We start from the raw sequence: 23,979 nt of genomic DNA, 5'->3' as shown, positions 1-23,979 counted from the left end.
ACTGCTGTTATTGCTCTGTCTCAGACTGAGGACATTTGAGAAGGAACTGAGGAGGTCGGGTCATGCGCGCACCAACAGACGCGCCAACGGCACTGCAAGACGGGATATGCGCATGCATGACCCAGATGAGTACTGCTGAAAAGATATCATATCGTGGATGCGGGATACGAAGACACCTAAAGTGGAACACCCACAGGGACATCACTTGAAGAAACATCAGTTGCTGAGCTATTGGTCTCTAACATGCACACTCCTCTGCCAATGCATTACAACCCTGATCAGAAATGTCCCCTTGCTGTTTCAGTCCTCAGCCTGTCAAGCAATGAAAATCAAGGCCAGACTCTCACATCACAGCATGACATTGTGATATGGACAAACAGTTGCAATGGACTCACCTCAAGAATCCATTCAGAAGGCTGTTGTTTAGGATTGTAATTGGCAAACAAGCGTGCAGCATCCTGTGAGGGTCTGTATTAGTTACTCAGACCAGAGAGGAGATTCCCGCATCCTTCTTCACTGGTAGAACATAGCATCAAAGCTGAGTCATACTTAAGTGATGGGGAAGGGCTGGTGAGCGGGCATATAGATTTTGATCACTTTTGATATACATTCTAGATTCTGAACTAAGTTGTTTCACACTCGCAGTGGGGAAGATTACACTCCATCCCACATATAGGCAAATTCCCATTGACTTAAAGTGAGAATATTGCCTTTCTTGTCAGTTTTTAATCACAGAAAGCTCTCTTTTATTCATGCTTTCTGGAGCAAAACTGTCTGCAGTCACTCTCTTCTCTCCCTGCTACAGTTGTTTTTAGGTCTCTCTTTTGTGCCTTCTATGCCCATACCTGTGTTCGGGGATGGTGTGGGGACCTTTAACTATACCAGAGGAAGCTCCAAGAAACATTAAGCTTCAAAGTCACAATACCTCCTGCAGCTACCCAGAGGACAGAAGGAGCACAGTTGTTACTGCACCCCTAAAGAGAGCTTAGCATGATCTCCCTTCTACAGCTGACTAGCTACAGCAGGCATTGGGATCACAGTCTTGCCTGCACCCTTTGAGACAGCTACTGTTAGCCGCAAATCAGAGCTCCAATGAATGTAGCGAGTGTGTGTGCCCCAAATCTCTGTGCAGAAGGGACAAGGAGGAGGTCTTTGCACCCTTTGCTCTTTCATGCCCCTACACCATGGGCTCTATCTGGCCCATAATTATTACAGTACAGGAATACAGTAACATGCTGATCCATGTCTGTATGTTTCCAGAACCGCTAATAAACCATTATTTACTAACACAGAATTACAAACAAGAACTTGTGTTCACCAGCTGCAGACTCTGAGGTCTCCAAATACAAAAAAAAAAAAAAAAAAAATCCATTTGCTTAGGATAACTGGCTTCTTACTGAAACTGATACATTCTTTTGTATCAGAGTCTCTGCCTGCCCAGCCTTGCGCTGCTCACCTGGTGCAAAGGGAGCAAAAAATGACAAGGCAGAGTCCCCCGAGTTGTCACAGCCAGTCCTGATGCAATCCTACTCACAGGCCCCTGGCAGAGGGAGTGCGCCAGGCGAGCATGAGTGGTCAGCACATGCTGTGCTCTGGAGATCTCCAACTGGTGTTTGCTCCCCTGGGGACTGTTGCCTGCTGGCATAAATTAGATGAAGCTGCCACAAAGCTGCATCAGGGCCAGTCAGAGAATCAGGGAGCCATCACCAGCCAGCTCCCTTTATGCTCCATGAAGCTGGGAGAATGGCATAAACTCAGGAAAGCAACGAATCTGACCCTTACATTCCATAATCTCAAAATACAATTTCAGCCCCCCCCCGTCGAAAACCTTTTACCACCCACCCATCCATCCCTGCCCAAAACCCATTTAACCCCCTTCACTGTAACAGTGTCACTCCAGGACTCTCTCAGAACACTGTCACGCCTTAAGGAGGATTTGCCAAACTCCCCTGCTGTTCTATTGCGCTTCCATACCTGTAATTATGGGTTCCAGAAATAGCCCCCATCCCAGAGTTAACACTTATATTGGGTGCGATGGTGGAAAGGTTCTGGATAATGGGAGGAATACCCATGCCTGGATTCTTTGGGTAGTCCAAGCTGCTGCTGCTGGAATCTTTCATGCTTGTCAGAGGGGCGGTTTTGAACTGACTGGTTCCGCTGTCATGCAGGCAGCTCACATTGGAAGATCTGTCCGCTTTCTCCATCTCAGCTTTGGACAATCTCACCTTGAACGGTTTAGAATCTTTGATCTTTGGATCAACATTGAAGTCCTGTTCAGAAAGAGAAGTGTCACTCTGCCTATTGGGGGTTAGATCTGAAGTTAACATTAACTTACTGTGGCACAGGTGGAAAAAGAACAGAAGATGGACACTCGTAAGAATCTGTGCGAGCAGCGTATTGATCTTATGAAGAAAACATCTGTTTTCCAATCAGCAGAAGTTAGATTTCATAATTCACAAAAGACTTATCAAGTCTCATCATCCTATGTAAATAAGTTATTTTACCACATATGAACGCAGGAGTAACAGACCAAAAAGAGGTTTGGTTTGGTTTTTAAAGTATTTAGGAAAATTAAAGAGCATGCTCTTTCCCATCCCCCGGGTCCCTAGTAAAATAGCCTATAGAGCCTAATCATGATGCAGGGCACATTTACACTACAGCGGCACAGCTATGGCACTGCAACTGACCCACTGTAGTATAGATGCGTCCTACATTGTTGGAAAGGGTTTTTCTGTCGATGTAGTTAATCCATCTCTCCGAGAGGTGGTAGCTAGGTTAGCGGAATAATTCTTCCATCAACCTAGTTGTGTCTCCACTGGAGGTTAGGTCGTTCAAACTATGGTGCTTAGGGCATGAAATTTTTTACAGCTCTGAGTGACGTATCTTGGTTGATCTAATTTTTAAGTGTAGACCAGACCAGTATCTATTCCTCATTCAACTGAGCATCCTTTCCAACCAGGTCTAGGTACGTGCAACACACCACTAACTACAGTATGTTTAGTTATGGAGCATAATGTGTCTGAAATTAATATGCTCCAAAAGTGCAGTGGCATGAACCATGAAGAAGGCATACAAAGCTGATGGACTAAAGCACGGAGGATGAGAGCCCACAAAGATGAAAACATAGCTTGTTAGCTCATGTCAGTCAGGACTTCTGCAACACACATTTCTAGGCTCTGGTATAAAAGCATTGTCACAGCCCACTCAGCCACAACACTTTCACGCATGTTTTGACATAATCTAAGAGACAGTAAGCAAATGTTTACTATGACTTCCCTTAAGGTACAGCACATGACTACGGCTAGATTAACTGGCTAGTGGCAAGAATACAGGAGGTTGGTTTGTTTGAACACAAACCCATTATTCTGATCCTTGTTGGACACCTACAGCTTTTCATTCCCAGGGGCTCTGAGACAAAAGGAATCCTGGGTACCATGCACGTGGGCTAACCATGTTATTTAACTCATGGGCATGACAGAATATCCCCACTGCTCTGGGAAGGCAAGCATATTGCCAAATGGAGAAACCCTTTTGAGAGCAGGACAGCTGAAAAGAAGATGTGCCAGAGGATTTTGGAGTCCCTGGTGCTTTGAAGAGGCATACAGGCCAGAGAAGTCTAAGGGAAAATAGAAATATCCTGACCTACTTCCAAAGAAATGGAACAAGAACAGAGAGAAGTGTTACCATGATGGAGATCCCAATCCCTAACATGGGATTTATAGCAAAATTCTCTACATCTGGGTGAGGGATCTACTATAATTTAGCAGCAATTCAACATAGTGCTGCGCATAGCCAGTTGATTTACACACTTGAGTGAACCCTCATCACAGCTCTGCCTGGTTGGCAGGTAACCATGTGTCATCCTTATTTTACAGACTGGGAATTGAGGAAGATGGTTTAAGCGACTTGCTCACAGTCACAGGTGGAGTCTGCATCAGAGCCAGGATTAATGTTCAGGGCTTTCTGATTCCGAGGGCCATGTTTCAAGTCCCTAGAGCTCTCCTCTCTCTGTACTGACAGAACTACACTGAATACAAGCTGGTGCAGCAGCGAGGGAGAGAAATGTACAATATTATATACATGTAATATAGGAGAGTGTATATGACGCCTAGGATCTACAATAAGACTCTCATATTTCGAGATGCTGCTTTCAGGAAGTCATTTTGCTGTACAAAATTCAACACTCACCCCACCTCTGAAAAGGAGGAGGAAAGATTCCTCCAGGGCTTAGCAAGGAGGCCAAAAGGAAATCCATTGAAAAAAAATGAAACATTTCTATTATAAAATTGAATAAAAAATTACACTTTTAAAAATAGATGAACAATTTGATTTAAAAATCCCGCAGAAAATTTTGAACAGTGAAAAACTGGCCAGTTTTACAAACCAGTGAAATGAAAGCACCTTTGAAATGTTCACTTATTTCCCCGTAACCAACTGTATTTCTTATTATCTAGATTAAATCACTGCCGAATGCAAGACAAGGCTATCCTTGCAAACTACTCTGAATCTATCTATAGCTGATGCAGAAAACCTTGTACACCAGTTGGACAGTATTAGTCATAGGCAGCATATTAAACCTCCTGCCTGACAGTTCTGGGCTCTATGCCATGGCTGCTGAGATCAGCTGTGGTGCTTGGTGTTGTAATATTCCATAGGGGTAATTTTCTGGAGGCTGGTGACAAAGGCATCCTCAGCTGAGGACCCCAGCCAAGATTTTCAAGTGACTGCTGATTTTTGGGTGCCTCTGTTCTTGGATGTCCTATCTGAGAGACCTGTAAGGGACCTGATTTTCAAAGCACGGGTTCTCAGTAAGGTCTGCATCATTTGGCCTGCATCAATGTTTGTACATCGTTCTTTTTTAACATTATATTAGTCTCTCCTAATTGGGGTCTGGGTGAGCATCTGCCACCTATTTTGGAAAAAGTTCCTCGTGTATAATTTCAAAATTATTCCAAGTGCAGATGCTATAGAAAATTCATGCCATTTCATAACTGGGCATTATCCAACTCTCGTATGTGTTTTCAAGTCTGCAGTTTGGTGTCTATAAGTATTGCTGCCTGTAAGCTTTATACTCTGAGGCATTCCCAAAGCCAGTAAATTAACATTTTATTCACAAGGAGAAAACGTGGCTGGGATAAAATCTGACTTAGTTTATTTTTTAATTGAGAACAAACATCTGTGGATTGCTGATAAAATTTGAAAGTATATGTATTTTAATTCAGTTGGTGTTTATTTCAAAATGTTTAAAATGAATGTTCTAAAAAGGAGAAGTGACTTTCATTTCTGAGCTGCATTTTGTTTCAGTAAATGGCCAAGTTTATGTTTTGCCTTTTTGGTGCTTCAGACTTTAAAGGTCTCATAAGTGAAAACTGCACACACATTAAGCCCGTTTTATTTGAGACAAGTGCAGAATTTTGTTAGGGAAGGAATTTTTCTGAGTTCATTAACATGCAATGCAACACTTCTGTTATGTCTTCCATATTAAGTAACTTCAAAAGCGAACAGATTAGATGGCAACTGACTCTTTCAAGGTCAAATGAGAAAAAGCAACATAGTGCTCAAGCTTTTCAAAATATAACTGCTGCAACAGACATATAAAGAAAGACCTTAATGTGGTCCACTCATTTCTCTTAGCCAGGCAGTGAGTATCCAGCAAACTTACTGGACTGGCTTTCACTTACTGGAAATGGCATCTATCCAAAGAGCAGGAAGGGGCTGTGTGGGGTGAAGCATCCTTTTAAAATACATTTGGATAAGCCATTCTACAACTCATGTACAGCCTCCTGTGTGTTATTTCTTTATGTGCAAATTGTTCACTTATTTTTAAAAGTGTAATTTTTTTAATTCTATTTTATAATCAAAATGTTTCAGTGCAGCTTAGTTGACCAGTCAAATTTAGCAATGAGGAAAAATAAAACTAAACATGGTAAGTGAATGCTAAAAAAACAATAAATGAAAAAAGTTGGTAAAAAAATTGCAAAAAAGATTACAAATTTTAAGAAAAGCAATATTTTTATAAAACAACATTCTGTTTCTGACAACCGATCAGATTTATTGAAAAACAGAAAATTTTTTAATAGCTCTAGGTCACAAAAGCATATTTCCAAGAGTTACAATTGCCTTACCAGAAAGTGACGAAAGAAGGTGAGTTTTTAAAAATGAAATGTAAAAATATCTACATATTTCTCTATGTAATTACAGAAGTGGGGTGTATATGCGCACACAGACACACAAGGGGATTTTTTAAAAAGAGTAAATGAATACTATTTTGGAAAACAAGATCTACTAACCTGGATAACAAGCATATTTCTTTCTTCTCCTAAAGAATCATCTTTGTCCTTTTTGATAATTTTTGATTTTTTTGGCAAAGGATGGTCCCTGGCATCTTTCTGAATCTTTAATCTAAGCTCCTGAGCAAATCTACATTTCATAATTAAAAATAGACAAACAAAGCAGCTTCCATTAGTACAAAATCTACATAGCTTGGTGTCCACCCCAACCCAAGTCAGATTACATCTCTTGAAAAAGAAGTCAACCTAACTATTACATTTTTTAAAATGAGAAATTGGCCAAACTGGGTTACCCAGTAAGTCTCACAAGTTAGTGTTGCCTGAATACATAAATCTAACAAAACATATACAGTAATTAAAACAAATGGTGTTTGTGAACTAATTTGGCTTGAGTTTATATATTGATGGTGAATATAGGGTGATGCTGTCTGGTTCCAGTTAGGAGACATCATTCAATGGAATGCAATGCTGGAAACTTCTTGCTGAACACACACTGGGGCCAGGGTACAGCATTTATATTTGGGGTAGGAAACTTCTGTCCTGTGTTCCAATTCAGTGACTCTCTTTGCTGCATGCAATGATTAATGATGTAATGTAAAATGCTATCTATGTCGCTGATGGATATTAGTGCAGCCAAATCACAGAAACATTATTAAAGAGGACACTTTGCTCTTGTGCTCTGGGACAACAGATGGAATTACAACAGATTCTGCTTATTAGCAATCTCTCAGTTCCCAGCAAAAAGCTGCTAATATCTGAAGGCTGCCAATAAGCGAAAAGTAGGTTTGTGGGGCTGCAGACAGGACAAAAAAGCGCTGGGATATGCCTTCCCTGGCTGAAGCCCCACAAACCACCTGTGGCCAGTGCTAGCATGCCCCAACACTTCCTTTCCATGGAACATGCCCTGTATGTAACCATGTGGTGTTAATATTTCTTAACTAGGCCATTCAAGAGCTGAATGACTAGGATTACATTATTTTGCCACACTTAGATAAAGTTAAGCATAATTGAGTTTTATTATTTAATAACCTGGGATTACTCAAATTTTGTTGAGAAAACTGCACAAAGCTGGCCAAATAGACTCATAAATGTTAAGGTCAGAAGGAGTCATTATGATCATCTGGTCTGACCTCCGGCATAACGCAGGCCACAGAACCTCACCCACCCACTCCTGTAATAGACCCCTAATCTATGACTGAGTTACTGAAGTCCTCAAATCATGGTTTAAAGACTTTAAGGTATAGAGAATCCACCAGCAAGTGATCTGTGCCACATGCTACAGAGGAAGGTGAAAAACCTCCAGGGCCTCTGCCAATCTGCCCTGGGAGAAAATTCCTTCCCGGCCCCAAATATGGCGATCAGCTAAACCCTGAGCATGACACTCACTAGCCAGACACTCAGAAAGAATTCTCTGTAGTAACTCAGAACCCACCCCATTTAACATCCCATCACAGGCCATTGGGCATATTTACTGCTAGTAGTCAAAGATCAGTTAATTGCCAAATTAGTCTGTCCCATCATACCATCCCCTCCATAAACTTATCAAGGTCAGTCTTGAACCCAGTTAGGTTTCTGTGCATTTTTATGGCAATAACTTGATTTACATTTATTTATAGGCAATTATCTAACTTTCCCTGAGTTTTATAACATACTTTTTCTGCTAAACATGTAGAAAGTAATACACTCTTGTAATGCTAAGCACATAAGGCTGCTCTTCATCAGAAAGTGCAGTTCTACTCTGAAAAATGACTAGGTAAAAATGGCACAGTGCGGGTCTCCATGCTTACCGTCTGGCATTTTCCATATCAAATGTGCTCAGTTTAGAAAAAAAATACAACACCTTTCTTGTATCTGCCAGCCCTGCAAACTCAGCATGGAACCTCAAAGCTCAGTGGCATTATTTCTCTCTCTCACATGGCCATTTTGACCAAGAAGCAAACAATACCTTTCTGCAAATCCATCTTTGTTAAAGAAATCGCAGTGCAGCAGGTCAGCACAGGATGGCCTTTTGTCCGGATCGATCTGTAAGCATTTCTAAAAAACCAAGGTAAATTTTGGTAGGCAACTGCAGTAGAATCAAAAGAAAAATCCTTTATATTTCTAAATAAAAGTCACTAAAGAGTAAAAAAAAACAAACAAAATAAGTCCAAAGCTATAGATGAAAACACCACTAGAATGTGATTAAACAATGTAATCAGGGAGGACAAACTGGAGGAATTTAAGAATGTTTGCTTGCTGCTTCTATTTTAGTCAACGATGCTTGGAAACTCTTTCCATATAGAATTGCTGCCTTGCACTGACAGACATCAATCTGCTTTCTCCTAAATTGTAACCATATCTCTAAGTTTATTTTAATTTTTTCGGTCAGGATTTTACATTGTGGATAATTTAAGCATCAGAAACCAGTAAGTTGTGTTCGGTCTTATTTTATTTGGCCAACAAAATTACTGTATTATGCACATGCGCACACACACACACACACACAGAAGCAGCAGCAATGTTCACTGTATAGTTTCCCAAAACTAGAAATCTAAAGCGGCTAAGGCAAAATTGTGGGTTTTCTAGCACCTAATTGCCATTGTAACAGAGGCAGAATATTCTGAAGAGGAAGATGAAGGATAGGTTCCTACCTACTCCTCCCCACCACCGAATGACAGACCTCCTTGATTCTGTCCTTTATACGGAAGAGTACCGACTCGAGGAGTTACAATAAGTGGCTATATAGCTGGTAGAGTATGCACCTTGAATGCAGCTAGTTATAGGGAGAGCTACATGATCACACAACATAAAATCATATACCAGAGAGAAGGGACGTTTTAAATGCTCCTTACTAGGATTTTGCATCTGTAACCGACTGGTCAGCATGTGTTACCTGTCCTGTTCTGTGCCAATCCACAGCTTGAGAGCCTGGCAGAGACTCATGCTTTTAGGTCTGGAGGTCCCCAGTTCAACCAAACTGATGGCAGCTAGCACATATTGAAAGGGACCGGCTTTAAAGCCTCCCCCCAAAAGCTGCACCTGTGTAGGTAGGCTACCCACACTGCAGTTGGGGCTAGAATCAGTACCAGAGGGGACCGCTAAATCACTAGCAAAATTAGACCCCACTTCCCAGCACCACCACTTCATAGCAGTGAGAAGGGAATTTAGCTGGTGGAGCAGGAACCAAAACTCTTGCTCCCTCAGCTTAGTGGCTAAGGATCCAGAAAGGAAGGAGAGCAGCTAGGAGCCGCCTTCCCCAACTGAGGGGGGGCCTCAGCTCCATCCCCATTCAGCCAATGAGCTCAGAAGGGGCCATAAGACAGCCGATCCTCCCTCTGCCAGTGGCACAGTGATAGAGCTTGTGGGAAGTGCAGGGGAGACGAGCATCAGTTCACAAAAATTCTTGGGGAGTGGAGTGGGGCAAAGACATGTCAGCACATAGAACGTTCTATGTGCTATTATACCCTGTAAAGCTGGGGGCAGGGTGACCAGATGTCCCAATTTTATAGGGATAGTCCTGTTATTTGGGGCTTTTTCTTATATAGGCACCTATTACCCCTCACCCCCGTCCCGATTTTTCACATTTGCTATCTGGTCACCCTAGGCAGGGGGTAGCGGAGCACATAGACCTATAAAAAGTCTGTGGGGGGCAACTGTCCCCCTGGCAAATGACGCCCCTGAATGGAGAAGCAATAAGTGGGGTGACACAAAGAGAACGGCAACAAGGAAAGAAGGTCAGAACCCAGTCAACATAGGGAGGACAGACAGCCAAAGGTGGAAGCAGAAGACACACACAAGGGGATGAGGACAGAAAAAAATCATAGAAGCAGCAGAAGCAAAGTGCTTTGTTTAAAGAAGAGGGCTGTGCATCATTTTTTTTCAACTGCCAACCCAGCTAATTGTTAATTAGACTGGGAACTGGCAGAAAACTGGAAACGCAGCCTCTCCCTTGCATTTTTTAACCCTCTTCCCCACAGTTTAAATCACAGACCCTTAAGAGCAAAGGGAAGGCAGACAGAAGGAGAAAACAGAAGACCAAGGAATTTCCAAAATAATGAATTACCTTTGCTAAATCTAACACTGCAGCAGAGAGCTTGGGATATCGTCTTTCAAGAGGTTCGACCTCCTTGACCTCAGGCAACCTCACTCCAGCAAAGAGTGGGTTTTTATAGAACAGCTCTTGGTGCCTTGGCGTTAAGTTACCTGGAATTGATAGGTTATGTTAGGATAGGTTATTGATAGGTTGATGTTGCCGCAAACACATACAGACAGCTTAGAACAGACGGTAGCCCTGTGTTTGACTGAAGATGTTATGATATGAGTGCCAGTGCACATTGCCATTTCCTTGCACTAGCTAAAGCTCTCAGTGGTATCACTGTGGTTCTTCATCCTATCCTATCCTATCCTTTGGATCTAGAATCTAAAAGGCAGCCAATATGAACTCAGGAGAGCCTTCGCTGGGAGCGAATCCCACAGCCCAAGAATGTTGGCTGAGAAAATCTAGCCCTCAACCTGGCCCAGACTAACCTTAGGGACAGAGACCCTTCAGTGATACCTTTGCGGGGTCTCTCTTCCCTTCTACAAGCAAACTGAACTGTTGCTCCATTTTAAAGCTCAAGGAAACCTCCTCCCTTTTACAGCACGTAAAGGAATTAATGTTCTCAAAATGCTTCTGCCCCAGCACCCCAGTCACCCCTTCTCACAGGCCATGACTCATTTAGCTCTATCAGCTGCCTCTGATACCAGGAGTTTACTGGGTCTGACCAATGGTCCATCCAGGCTTATATCCTATCTTCCAACTGTGGCCACTGCCAGATGCTTCAGAAGGAATGAAGAGAACAGGGCAATTTATCAGGTGATTCATCCCCTGCCAGCCAGTTCCAGCTTCTGGCAATTGGAGGTTTAGGGGGACACAGAGCATCCCTGACCATCTTGGCTAATAGCCATTCATGGCCCTATCCTCCATGAATTTATCTAGTCCTTTTTTGAACCCAGTTATACTTTTGGCCTCCACAACATCCTCTGGCAACGAGTTCCACAGGTTGACTGCACATTGTGTAAAGAACTACTGCCTTCTGTTTGTTTTAAACCTGCTGCCTGTTAATTTTTCCGGGTGACCCCTGGTCCACGTGTTATATGAAAGGGTAAAGAACACTTCCCTATTCACTTTCTTGACACCATTCATGATATTATAGACCTCTGTCATATCTCCCCTTAGTCATCTCTTTTCTAAGCTGAACAGTCCCAGTCTGTTTAATTTCTCCTGATAGGGAAGCTGTCTCATGCTCTGAATCATTTTTGTTGTCCTTTTCTGAACCTGTTCCAGTTCTAATTTTTTTTTTTAATGGAGTGACCAGAACTGCACGCAGGATCCGAGGTGTGGGCGTGCCATGGATTTATCTGAAAGAACCCGCCAGCTGAGAGCTGTCCTGCAGGTGGCAGAGTTCCACTCTCACCCCTCCTGTGTGGAGTACACGGGTACATCTCCTGTAGGGAGATGGGCCTAGGAGGGCATGCACCACTGTGACCAAGTTCTTCATTTCACCAGCTCCCACCTGCGGTCTTTTGGTGCTGCAGTGTCTGGCCAAGGACAGTGGCTTGGATGAGTGCACACTAACTGAGGCTCATTCCGGATAAGATAGAGATGAGGACAGTGGGCTGGGGCAACCAACTCCAGGAGACGGCAAGATGCACCATCTGCCCCTTTAACTGATGGCTCTTTGGCTACTGATGTCTGCAGTCTAGGGGTGCCGTTAGGAATCTGGCTGTTTCTGGATAGCCTAGAGAGCTATTTTAAATATTCCCTTGGCAACGAAGCTGCTTCCTTTCCTTTCAGCTGAAGACACTGCCACATCTTCCCTGCATAACCTTTGACGGCTAATAACATAGGATGAGCTTGCTTATAACCAGTCACATTCAGATACAGCAAAGAGGACAGATTGTGGTATTTTCAACTCGTACAGTGCTGTAATCATTAACAACCAATATCAACAACAGCTTGGGAGGCGAGAGGTGAAATGAAATACATCTGGGGGTCTTCACCAAAGCTTGAGAGGACATTTGTCCACATGACAAAAAAAAAAACTATTTTGGTCCAATCATCCGTCTTTACCAACTCTCCCTTCCCCCAGCCCGACTGAAGCCCATGACTGAAACACCAAGACTGTTTGCACAGCATTTGCTTTCACTACTCCCAGTGCCACCCTTTCTTCACTGCCACTAAGTAAATAAGCCTTTGCCAGTTAAACACAGAATAAAGCAGACACATTCTTACCCAGACATTTCATGATATGGTACAGCTGGTCAATGTCCGAGTCCCCAGGAAACAGGGGCTCTCCTCTAAGCATTTCTGTGACCAGACAACCAATGGCCCACACATCCACAGCCCTGAAAGAAAAGCACTGTGACTGAAACCAGCTCTGGCAAAACCATTCAGTGTCCTTTTCTTCTTACAACTGAGCCAAAAGGTGACGGTGTTCGTTGCACAGAAGGTCACTGCGGGATGTGTGGCCTGACATAGCATGGCCCAGGACAGAGTGTGGCTTTTGCAGATGGCGAGATGGCTGTTTTCCAAGTTTAGAACAAGTTTGAAATCAAACATTTTTAAACAGGCATAAAAAAGCAAAGATCTATTTAAATCAATACCTTACACAAACGATGCCAGCCACCCTAATGTAACATGACATGTTGTAATATTCGCCCCCTTATTAAAGAGGCGGAAGCTGAGCATCTCTTTTCTAAATAGTACATTGATGGGACTTGTTCTTAAGAACATTTATTTGCTGGAAATGGATTTAAGGTTACATAAAGAGATAATATGTGCATACATTTTTAAAGAGACATGTCAAACAGCATTAGAAATGTACAAGAGACCAAACCAGGATTTCTCCCATTGAAGTCCATGGGAATACTGACAAAGTCTGCAGGACTGAGCCTCATTACAAAAAAATCCCATTAATTCCATCTCCCCCCACAACAGGGATCTCCCACATATCTGTCAAAATTCTGAGGAGCCTATCCCCCTAATCAGCATTTTCCTCCACTATACAACCTGCAGCCTTCAGAATCCACAATGCTGTTAGCATCTTTCTGTCTGAAGATGATAGGAGGGGTCTATCCCTCTATCTCAGGGTTTTCTACTGCCTTCACTCATCATCATAGTACCCATCCATGTACAACAGACTGGCAATAGTGACGTCCCTAGGGGACTTTAATGAGTCTCTGAATCATCTCTCTTTTTGTGTTATAGAAATTCTACTTGTTTCAAGGGAGGGAAGGAGCGCTGGTGTTGTGTTATTATAGTTACGGTGGAAAAGCTTCCCTGTAATTTGTCTGCAAAGTAGGGAAAACCCTCTGCAAATTCTTCTTCCCAGTTTCTTACTTGCCATACTTGGTATCGCCAACCAACAGTTCTGGAGCTCTGTACCATCGTGTTGCCACATAGTCAGTGTAAGCTTCACCAGGAGCTGCTAGAGTACGAGCGAATCCAAAATCACAGAGTTTTACAACTCCTGATTGGGAGACCAATATATTTTCCGGTTTAATGTCTCTGTGTATTATCTAACAAGAGAAGCAAAAAGTATAATGAAGAACTTCCAATTTCTATATCACATGAGAGTTTACATTGTGTAGACTGACCCACCCAAAAAAAAAAAAATCTAGCTCCGTGGTGTGTATGTGAAAACTCAGCTTTCACTTGGCACAGTGGACACCTAAACTGAGTCTTCAAAAGACATTCATCTATGCACCTAAACATGCACGTGTGTACACAAACACACATTTTACATACAAATGTATCACTTTGTTGCACGTGGTAGTGTCTTTTGCACATGAAGTCACCTAGCACAGATATTTCACAGGCACAGTTTCTCTGTTTTTGGAAATTCAGCCTTGATCATTTATTCAAAGAAGAAAAGTTTTAAGTGTTGTGCTGAGACATCTCAATGTTTCAGGAGCATCATGAGGCTGAAAGTAAAGAATTTCTATACATTACCACAATATCAATTTCCCAAACATACTAGAAAATACTTCTTCACACAACTGAGATTAAACTGAGGAACTTGTCACAGCAAGTTGAATTCAAGATTTAAAAAGAAAGTGGATATTTGATAGGGACATCATGAATATCCAGAATTATCATAATTAATGACAACAAAAAAATTGTGAAGAGCTATTAAACCTCTTGCTTTAGGGATTAAGTCAATTTCTAACCACTGGAGAACAGTGTGAAGGACAGATTATCCCACATCTGCCTACTGCAGAGTTTTTACATATGCCTCTGAAACAGCTGGTGCTGGCCACCATCAGAGACAGAATACAGGATTGGATGGATATGAAATACTGTCACTACTAACATTTGCATACTAATTATATATTTCTTTCTAGTTGAAGCTTTACTTAAAATAAAGTATCTTAACAGCTACTCATCCATTCAAGTTTCTTTTTTTTAAATGCAGTTAACCTCATCAATCTACTCACATTGTGACTGTGACAAAATCCTATTCCTTTTAAAATCTGAAATAAATATTTTCGAACTCTATTGTAATCTAGTCCGTGCGGAAACAGCTCAAGGTCGTCGAGGAGTGTGTGATCCACATATTCAAATACCAGATACCATCGTTTCTTCTTCTTACACACTTCCAGCAGGTTCACCAGATTTTCATGTCGAAGTTGCTGTTATAAAACAATGAAGACTTTCTGAGAACATATCAGCATTTAACAGCATAACAAAGAGGGCTAGGGCCTGAACACTTAATTGCAATGCAGCTGGTATCCCAAGCACCCTCTTACTGTTGACATGACACTCATGCTAATTTATCTTTAAAATTGGGGGATAAGGTAATCACAATAAAAACAAAATAAAGGGTCAATCCAATGGTCCATCTAGCCCAATATCCTGCTTATGACAGTGGCCAGGGCCAAATGCTTGTCCAGAGAAAATAACTTTAATTTCATAAGTCAAAGAGGCACATGTACACATTTTACCATAGTCAGAAAAAGCAACTAAGTAAGCACACACCTAAATTTAGTTTACAGCAGAAAGGCTGACACTGGGAATCTCTTTGTTGTATTCATAAAGGGGATTTTCAAATCCCACTTCTGCCCTCTTTGGTACATAGATCACAGCAACTGGATTTAGATCTCTACAGCTTACGAGTTCCACTGCTGGGAAGGTGATCGGTATCAAGATAGGCCCCAATGCTGCAGAGACGCCAATGAGTGTGTAAACATAATCATGCACTTAAATTAAGGGGATTATTTACAGTGTGTACAGTTAAGCATGGCTTACATATTTGGGCCAGGGTACAACCCTAACAATACAATCCTGCCCAGACCTGTCCAAGACAAGGATTTCTGCCACTACAGAGGCAAACCAGAAGCCCAAAAGGTCGCCTAGCGAAGAGAAGGGGCTAGTTTTTACTAAGAAATTCAGTCAGGTTAGATTGCATCCTCAAGGTGTCACAGTAAATAACATGCTGACAAACCTGACTTTACGCTCAGTGTAGACAGGGGCAGTCACATTTAACCTTATCTCAGCTGGCCAGGAATAAACCTTACCAAGCCCACAGCCTTACCCACAAACAGCTAACACAATGTTAAACATGGCTTGTTCCTGTCATGTCCAATATTGTCTGACCCCTGGTCTACACTGACCTGGCGATTCGATGGCAGTCGACAGAAGTTACGCAAACTACGCAGAGTAGCTTGCGTAACTCCCGTTGACTGCTGTGCTTCCCTTCTGTGCAGTGTCTTCACTGCACTGCGCCGACGGGACGCAGAGCTATGCCACTTGAGGGGGTGGTTTACCAGTGTCAACTTCTGGATCGATTGAGGGGGTCTTCACTGACCATTCAATCGATCCAGATAGGTCGATCTGACGGCGGCGACTTTGCCGCCGTCAATATAGACATACCCTGAGTTACCCTGGCTCCTCAAGGTCATCTGCAAACACAATCTAGGCAAATACAAGACCCAGCTGTTCACAGTCAGCTACCCCTGCCAGTCCCACAGGAGCAGAGTCCTTGAGGGATGCTACGGGCATATTCTAGCAGCTCTGTGAGAGAAGCTGCTGAAGGCAAAGGCCTATAGGACGAAAATTCTTCACTCTTCCCTCACCCTGCAACAGGTGAAGGAGAGGATATGTGCCGCCAAAAGTCATACAATTCTTCTCTTCCGTTCCTTCTCCTATTCCCCTTTTTACTCTCAGCTACAAACATCTTGTCTATAGCAATGCAACTTACAGAACTGTGCCAATTCATCACCATACACACATGCTTGTAAGTGTTAACTCCATACCTTACCCTTTGGCTGCATGTGTTTTTAGATTGTAAGCCCTCTGCAGCAAGGACGCAGTCTTCTCTGTGTTTGTACGGTGCCCAGAACAATGGGGCTCCAATCCTGACTGGGGTCACTGGGCATTCCCACCATGTAAATATTTACAACAAATAATAATAGTGCTGCAATACATTGAAACTAAACATACGAATGGAGAGTTCAATCTTCAGCATCCTTCCCTAAAATTCTGTTAACTGTTAAACAGTTTTCATTAAACTAGGTCCTATCTGGCAGAGTCAGGTTAAAAAGTAACATTGCAACGAGACAGAGGCACTATTGAGATCTTTTTTAAAAAGATGGTTTAGAAAAAGGGAAAGTCAAAACTATAAATGAAGCCATGGGGATGTATTTTCTAGTCATTTTACCACCATAGTCTTACAAGAGCAGAGTCCAACTCTGAAGTGTTTCACATTTGTGTTATTAGCTTATTGTCCAGAGAAGCAACAAAGCAAAACCCACAGTGTGAAGAGAGAGCATTGTAATCCATCTTGTGCTGCTAATATTTCTGAAAAGTACTCAAGAAATTATACAAGACATTTTCAAAGTGTTGTATCTGGACGCTACCATACAACAATGAACACCAAGTCCAAAATTTACAGTATCCAAAGCCTTATCTACACACAAGTCATACCGCTTCAATTATACCAGCATTCTTAAAGTGCGGCAATCCCTCTAGTGTAGATGTTGTTACACCGGTATGAATGGGCTTAGGGCTTTGTCCACACTACAAAGTCTTGGCTGGTATAACGATGCCAGCAGAACTCCGAGCATAGATGCAGCTTAAACCGCCAGTTCTTCTGTTGGCACAGTTGTGTCTACACTGAGGGGTCTGCCAGCATAGCTGTGTCAGCTAGAGTGAGCATGATCTTTTTCCCCCCACTCTCCTAGCCGATATAGCTACACCAACAAGACTTTGTAATGCAGACAAGGCCTTAGGCTGGCACAGTTTGTTCCCGTTGGAGAAGGGAAATAAGCTATACCAGTATTAGGCACCTTCATACCATTGTAACTGTGTCCACACAATGGGTTGTACCGGTACAACTGTATCAGTAAAAAACCACCATCATGATACTAGTACAAAAGCAGGGTTTAGGCCAAGCCTAACAGTCATCTGAACAGCACTATCCTACAATCATGCAGAAAGTGAAGTCTTGACATTGGCACTTAGCAAAACAACTGTGGAAGTTGTTTGTATATGCAAATGCAAGAGAGCAGGAACATATGCAAAATATCCTATAACACTTCAGTCCTATTAGCTGTTCTTCTGGGAAATAACTCCTTCTGGCTCTTTATAAGTTAAAGAGGAATGTACCAGATGGGCCTGAAAGGGGAAAATCATTTGGGGACGGCTGAGGCTATACTGAAGTGAAAGCTGGATTGAAGGGATGGATTGAGATTTAGGACCAGCTCATGGCTATGGCCCACCCCAGAAGGTGCAGAAGGACCACACAGCAGGGGGAATTCTTTCCGACTTTGGAACTGTGCATGTGGTACTTTAATCCCGGGTTTGTCACCATGGCATCTGACAGACACAACAGGTATGAAATTCTAAAACCTGGTCTATTTATAAAGAACTTGAAAAACAAAGAATAAAAGAACCCTATCAAATAAAGATGAAATACTGGGGATAACACGTTCACTCTTCAGTCAGTATTTTACTTCACGTTAAATCTACTCATCAGTCTTGTAATTGGGTGAGCTGCTTAACTGTGTCAATAGGCTGTTAAACAAGATGGATTTGTTGTAATTTATGGAGAGGAAATTATTTTTATTAGGTCTGCTGTACACAGCAAAATCAGTCAATCCAGTTAAGCAGCATTTCACAGAAGAGGGAGTGGAATCAAGTCTATTACTCCTAGCCAAACGCTGGGTTACTTTTAGTAACAAACTGAACACACATTCCCTAAGACCAGATGGCTGCTAATTGACTGCTGGAAAAGTCCTATGGACTCTGTGGAAAACTGGACCTAAAATTCCACATCACAGCTATACAGGCTTCTGCCCTACTCAACTGTCCCAATATTCTTGGCAGAGTAAAAGCATTTTCAGACACAGAGGCTTTTATAAAATCCAATCTGAAAGTGAACCATTTAATTGGCACAGTATGCCCAGAGCTGCCTAGTAAGATATTATGTGTATGTTATCCCATCATCAGGTTTTCAAGGTACCAACATTGACAACAGCTAAATGCATTGTGGGAGCTGCCAGGAGAAAGATGGAGTTCAGGGCACATGAGTGGAAGACAGCTGAAAAGCTGCGGGAGGTGGTTACGGTTTCTGACCCCAGGAGACGCAGAAGGTAGGTGCTGGGGCGGAGAGGCGGCTCAGGGTTCTCACCTCCTTGCAGGCAAGGGGGAAAGTGGAAGAGGGAGCATGAGCTGCCTTGCCACCCCAGACACCCATGACAGCAGCCAGGGACCCAAAGGTGCCACGGCACAGCCCCAACAAATAAAAGTAAGCACAATAGCTGTTTATTGCGTTATTGAGTGTTATCGCAAAAATGATCAGCAATAAAATAGTCCATGTTCATATTTAAACTGTCATTATTAGGTTTCAGAATCAACACCACTTGAAACAAACAAGCACAATTCACACCTATCCTGCAGCTATTGTTTCAGGCTATTTGCAGATTCAAGCATGGGTTTATTCACCCACTGCTCATGACAGGTGTATTTGCTTTGCAGCCATAAAAGCTAAAAAAGGGTTTTGTTTTGTTTTTTAATTAAAGCTTAGATTCTAGAGCAAATTTCACAGCTTTAAAGACACTGGACTCCATCCATGCGGAGCATGCAACCTATGACACGTAACAAGATTAACTCTCCTGACATTTATTTTCACTGACAGGCTACATTTATTGGACTATGGCATGTTAATACTAAAATGCTCTGTTTGCCAAGCTCTCTTTAATCCAGGAACAGAAGTTAATTTCTAAGATACCAGGGAGTGGGGTAGGCCCTGGGCTTGGCACCACACAGCATGACTGCTAATGGACCAGATAAACTCCAGGCTCAAATTGGCTTGCCTCACACTAGCTTGGGGAACCAGTACTTTTCCCTAGTGGCTATATCTTGTACTCCAGCATCTTTAAGAATAGTAATGTCCTATGGTTGTGAATATTATATTCATTTAATATTTTCAAGGTTAAGTAAGGAAGCCATATCTGTCTGAACAGGTGTGAATTGTATAAATTGATTTAATAGGGGTGTTGACCCTGAAGCCTAATGACGACACTTTCTCACTGCTGATTAAAATTGTACAAGGCAGAGAAAAGGGCTCATTATGGAAATTTTCACAACCTAGTGTGATGGGCACCTTAATCTGTTGTTATGAGTGTGTTGAGGACCCATCTGACCTAGGAAAATGCCCTATCCTCTGCAATGCTTTGTATCTAGGTCTATCCTTGTAGAGTGCAAAGAAGCTTTGGCTAGTACACAGAGCAATGGCCCACATTCTGAACTAGGCAGACTGTCGACAACATATTAAACCTGTGCTTCTATTTCAGGAGAGATGGAAAAGGCTAGAACTCTTAGTTCAGAAAGGAAATGAGTGGAAGAGGATGTGATAGTAGTATCTAAATTAATGAATGACACAGAAAAGGTTAATTAGATGGTCTTGTTTGCCCTCTTACAATAAAAAGACAGTAAACTAAACTAGAAAGTGACAACATTTCAAATGGATAAAAATGGTTTTAATAAACCACAATGCATAATTAGTCTGTGGAACTCATGGCCAAAAGCTATCACTGAGTCCAAGAGCTCAGCAGGAGTCAAAAAGACTTAGAAATGTATATGGATAACAGTACATCCAGTTACGTTAGACAGAACAAACAAATCTAAGGGTTATAAAGCTGCCCGGTGCATGGCGTAAGTCAACCGCTAACTGATGGGCTTGGAAAGAAATTTACCCTCTGGGCAGATTATTCCACATTTATCCAGGAGGCGGGTTTTCTTGCACCTTTCTATTAAGCATCACATACTGGCCATTGTTGGAGATGGGACCCCCTTAGGTATATCACTGCTCTGAAATGATACGCCAATTCCTGTGGTTTTAGGTACAGTGTCATACACTTGGCTAAAATCCAAATCTTCACATTTCTATTGTGCTCCTGTACACCTCTTGCTGTTAGAAGTCCCCTCCCCCCCCCCTTTTTTTTTTTTATTTGTCACATGCACTATTCTGTTTTCAGTCATCTAACAATACTAGTATGTTTTCAACTGGCAGATGAAGAGCCTATCTGCAAACAGCACAATCTTAACTGCAGTCGAGGGGGAATCAAATTTGCAGCTTTATTTGTGTCTCATTTCCTTTCATCCTTCCCTCATGAATAGAGAGCACACAAACATATTCCTAACAAAGTCAGTGCCAGCCAACTGCCTGAGAACAACACCTAACCAAACAGAAAAATAACTCCCAATTGATCTGGGCTAACTGCCAAATCAATCTACCATTGATATTTTAAAAAATAACAACAGTAGCTGACCACACCTTATTTCATCTAAATTGTTGCTATATTTTAAATGTAAACATAAAATAACTTACCACTAGAAATTTAATTTTTTTTTCAGAAGTAATTCAAATTCTTAGATCACGAATATCCTGTAATTTCAATGCAGACACACTACTCATTAAAGATCTCTCAATGCATGGTTTAGCAAGGTTTAAAAAAAGATTCTCTAATATATATTAATGAAGCCATCTAAGATTGTAGTGATATAGGGTTATGAATTTTTTACACACAAACACAAGTGGATGATAATGGATAATTACTAGCTTTACCATAATTTTTGCACTTTTTAATTGTCTAACGCTGAGAAATGTGACAACCAAAGACTGATTTAGGAAAGCATCTCTATTCAAAAAAATACATGAGAGGTTACTTAAGCATACAGTTAACTGCTTTCCTGAATTGGGATATAAGACCAGGGTATACTTTTCTTCTTATTCCTGGGGGCCTGAGACTCCTATATTACTAGAATACCTTGCAAAAAAGGCACCACTTTCAAAATAAAGAAAAAGTAAAGTAAAACGTCTGTACTTAAGTTTTCAATAACACAACATATCTAAAGAGCTTTATATAAGAGATATGTCATCTGTCTTTCTTGGAAGAATGATCATCAATTGAAAGATATATAAAAAACAACCATTTACTTTAAACTATTTCAGCAGCTATAAAACTTAACGTTCTAGGCTAATACTGGGACTTTCATAACGAAGTATGGTAAATTATTGCTGCACATGCTGGGTAAAATGTTACTCTGTACATGAATTCACCTTGAGTAGTTTGATTTCTCGCATGGCAATTTTTTTAACCATTTTATCATCCTCACTTTCCAAAAACTTCTTGATGGCGACTATTCTTCCATTGTCTTTATTTCTGCACTTCATTACCATTCCATAGCTTCCTTCTCCAACAAGCCCAAGGTTTTCATATTTTTCCATTTTAACTCAGAAACAGCTGTGTCTTTGTGCTGAAAACCATAAAGCAGGATTAGTATACACAAGGACAAGGTTTTCTTCCTTGATCGGGCTACATTTCTGACAATTTCTCCACAATTTACTCCTACGAGCTTCCCTCCTGCCTTCCACCATCATATATACTTAATCATAACCTTCCCAAGTTGTGCTCTGTCTCCTTTCATGAGTCCTTATGAGAGACTGTAGATAAAAAAACAATACAGCAGGCTGAGCGTCTGCATTGTGTTTGATGTCTCAGCACATTTTAGAATAGAAACAGAAGGGTCTGTGTGGACAAGGTCAGAAGCCCTGACTGAAGCCAACAAAGTTGTAATAAAACTTTTCTCAAAAATATTTTGGCAAAGCATAAATGTTTTTGTTAGTGTATGTCTATGACACAGTATGTAACAGCTATGAACTTTTACCCATGAAAAAACGTGCATATGACTGATCAGAAAAACAAATACAAAAACTGCAGAGATTACAATACACTTGGCATTTAGTAGTCTATTTTGAATGGCTGATTGAAGCCTGTATAGAAGAGAGTTGAAACTGGCATTGTTCTAGTAAAATAAGCCATCACCCACTTTCTCTCAACCACAGAGGGGAGGAAACTCTGCTCATTTTTCATCTGATAATTTCATTCTGATCATTTCTAACTGGCACTACTTAACCCACTGCTGAGACATCTGTTGAACATAAATAAGAATAACTCCATTGAGAACTTCTTTCCTATTTTCACAAGTTTTCTTTTGTTTCAGTGAAGCTTCTTGTGTTATAACTCGAGTTCATCTTCTCGCACTTGGTTTCTCATAGTCTTGTTAATGGGTCCAAGTGGAGATGTCAGCCAGGCCACGTGTGAGCCAGTCTCAAAACAAATGTGCCAGGTCACTTGTGCCTCCCTCGCCTTCATGCTACACACACACCCCCCGACCAGGAAATACATAAAACAACCAACCTGCTGAAAAACTGAGGAGAACTAGCCCTGACGAGAGGGAGCTGTGACCCTCCATCCACCGCTTGGGCACCGGTCCATCACCGTGGCATCCAAGCCCCACACAAGCAGCTCTAAACTTGATTTGCTTTCACCTCTAGCTGGGGGAAGGTTTGAAGCAACATTAAGACGTTAACACCACCGTGCATTAAGCCACGCAGCCCCCCCGCGCCGCACACCTGGCCCCCGCCCCACGCAGGGGAGCCCCCGCTGCGCGCTGCCCCCCACGTTCAGGGCTTAGCTCGGGTATGCAGAGGGCTGCAGCGCGGGTAAGCAGTGGGTGCGTGGGTTCCCCAGGGCAGGGCTTGGGGAGGGGCCTCTCACCCGCCTGTCACACGCCTCGCCCGAGCGCTTCTCTCCCAGCAACGCAGCGCAGCGCGCGCTCACCTGGAGGACCCGAGCTGCTGCAGCCTGATGCAAAGGACCGCGCTGGGACACGGCAGCCGCCACGGGGCGCGCGCCCGCCCCGTAGACCCCAGGCTCCGCTGCAGCAGCTGCGCGCGAGCAGCCGGGATGGAACGCGCAGGGCCCGGCTCGTGAGCTAGCCAGCCAGCTCGGACGGGCGGCGGTAACCAGAGGCAACGGCTCAGCTGTACACACACTGCAGCCAGGGCCGGGCAGAGGGCGGAGCGGCGCGGCAGCAGGCCAGAGCCCGCCCCGTCTACCCCGGGAACAGCGCGTGCACGAGCGACGGAGGCAGCCCAGCTTGCAGCTCGAGCGCACGCAGGGCGGCCTCTTGCAAGCTCCGGCGTGACGCTGCGGCAGCTGGCCAGAGCCCCTCCTGTCATTAGCCCCTGCGATCAGACGGGGCGGAGCAGGGGTACAGGGCAGGCGCAGAGCCCCTGCTCCTGCCTCCATTCGCCAGCAGCACCTCCCGTCGAGAAATCCAGCCTGTGGGTGCTTGCTCCCATCGCACTCCTGCGCTTAC

General features: G+C 42.8%; 1 protein-coding gene across 2 annotated transcripts in view; it reads right to left on the bottom strand.

The window, feature by feature from the left end:
* Positions 1–23,422, bottom strand: part of CDKL2 (cyclin dependent kinase like 2) — a 42,112-nt gene extending 18,690 nt beyond the window's left edge. For both annotated transcript variants that reach the window (XM_067556988.1, XM_067556986.1), the window contains exons 1-10: positions 23,376–23,422; positions 23,016–23,152; positions 21,875–22,071; positions 14,748–14,942; positions 13,651–13,829; positions 12,544–12,656; positions 10,333–10,472; positions 8,236–8,324; positions 6,291–6,420; positions 1,975–2,270 (exon numbers count right to left, since the gene is read on the bottom strand). In XM_067556988.1, coding sequence (XP_067413089.1) covers positions 1,975–2,270; positions 6,291–6,420; positions 8,236–8,324; positions 10,333–10,472; positions 12,544–12,656; positions 13,651–13,829; positions 14,748–14,942; positions 21,875–22,042 — 1,310 coding nt within the window. In that variant the 5' untranslated portion in view covers positions 22,043–22,071; positions 23,016–23,152; positions 23,376–23,422. The remainder of the gene's footprint in view (positions 1–1,974; positions 2,271–6,290; positions 6,421–8,235; positions 8,325–10,332; positions 10,473–12,543; positions 12,657–13,650; positions 13,830–14,747; positions 14,943–21,874; positions 22,072–23,015; positions 23,153–23,375) is intronic.
* Positions 23,423–23,979: the final 557 nt, after the last annotated feature.

Source organism: Emydura macquarii, unplaced genomic scaffold, assembly GCF_026122565.2.
Source record: "Emydura macquarii macquarii isolate MOO-44397 ecotype Brisbane River unplaced genomic scaffold, CSIRO-AGI_Emac_v2 contig_1790, whole genome shotgun sequence".
Taxonomy (NCBI): domain Eukaryota; kingdom Metazoa; phylum Chordata; order Testudines; family Chelidae; genus Emydura; species Emydura macquarii.
This window is presented reverse-complemented; position numbering and strand designations above follow the sequence as displayed.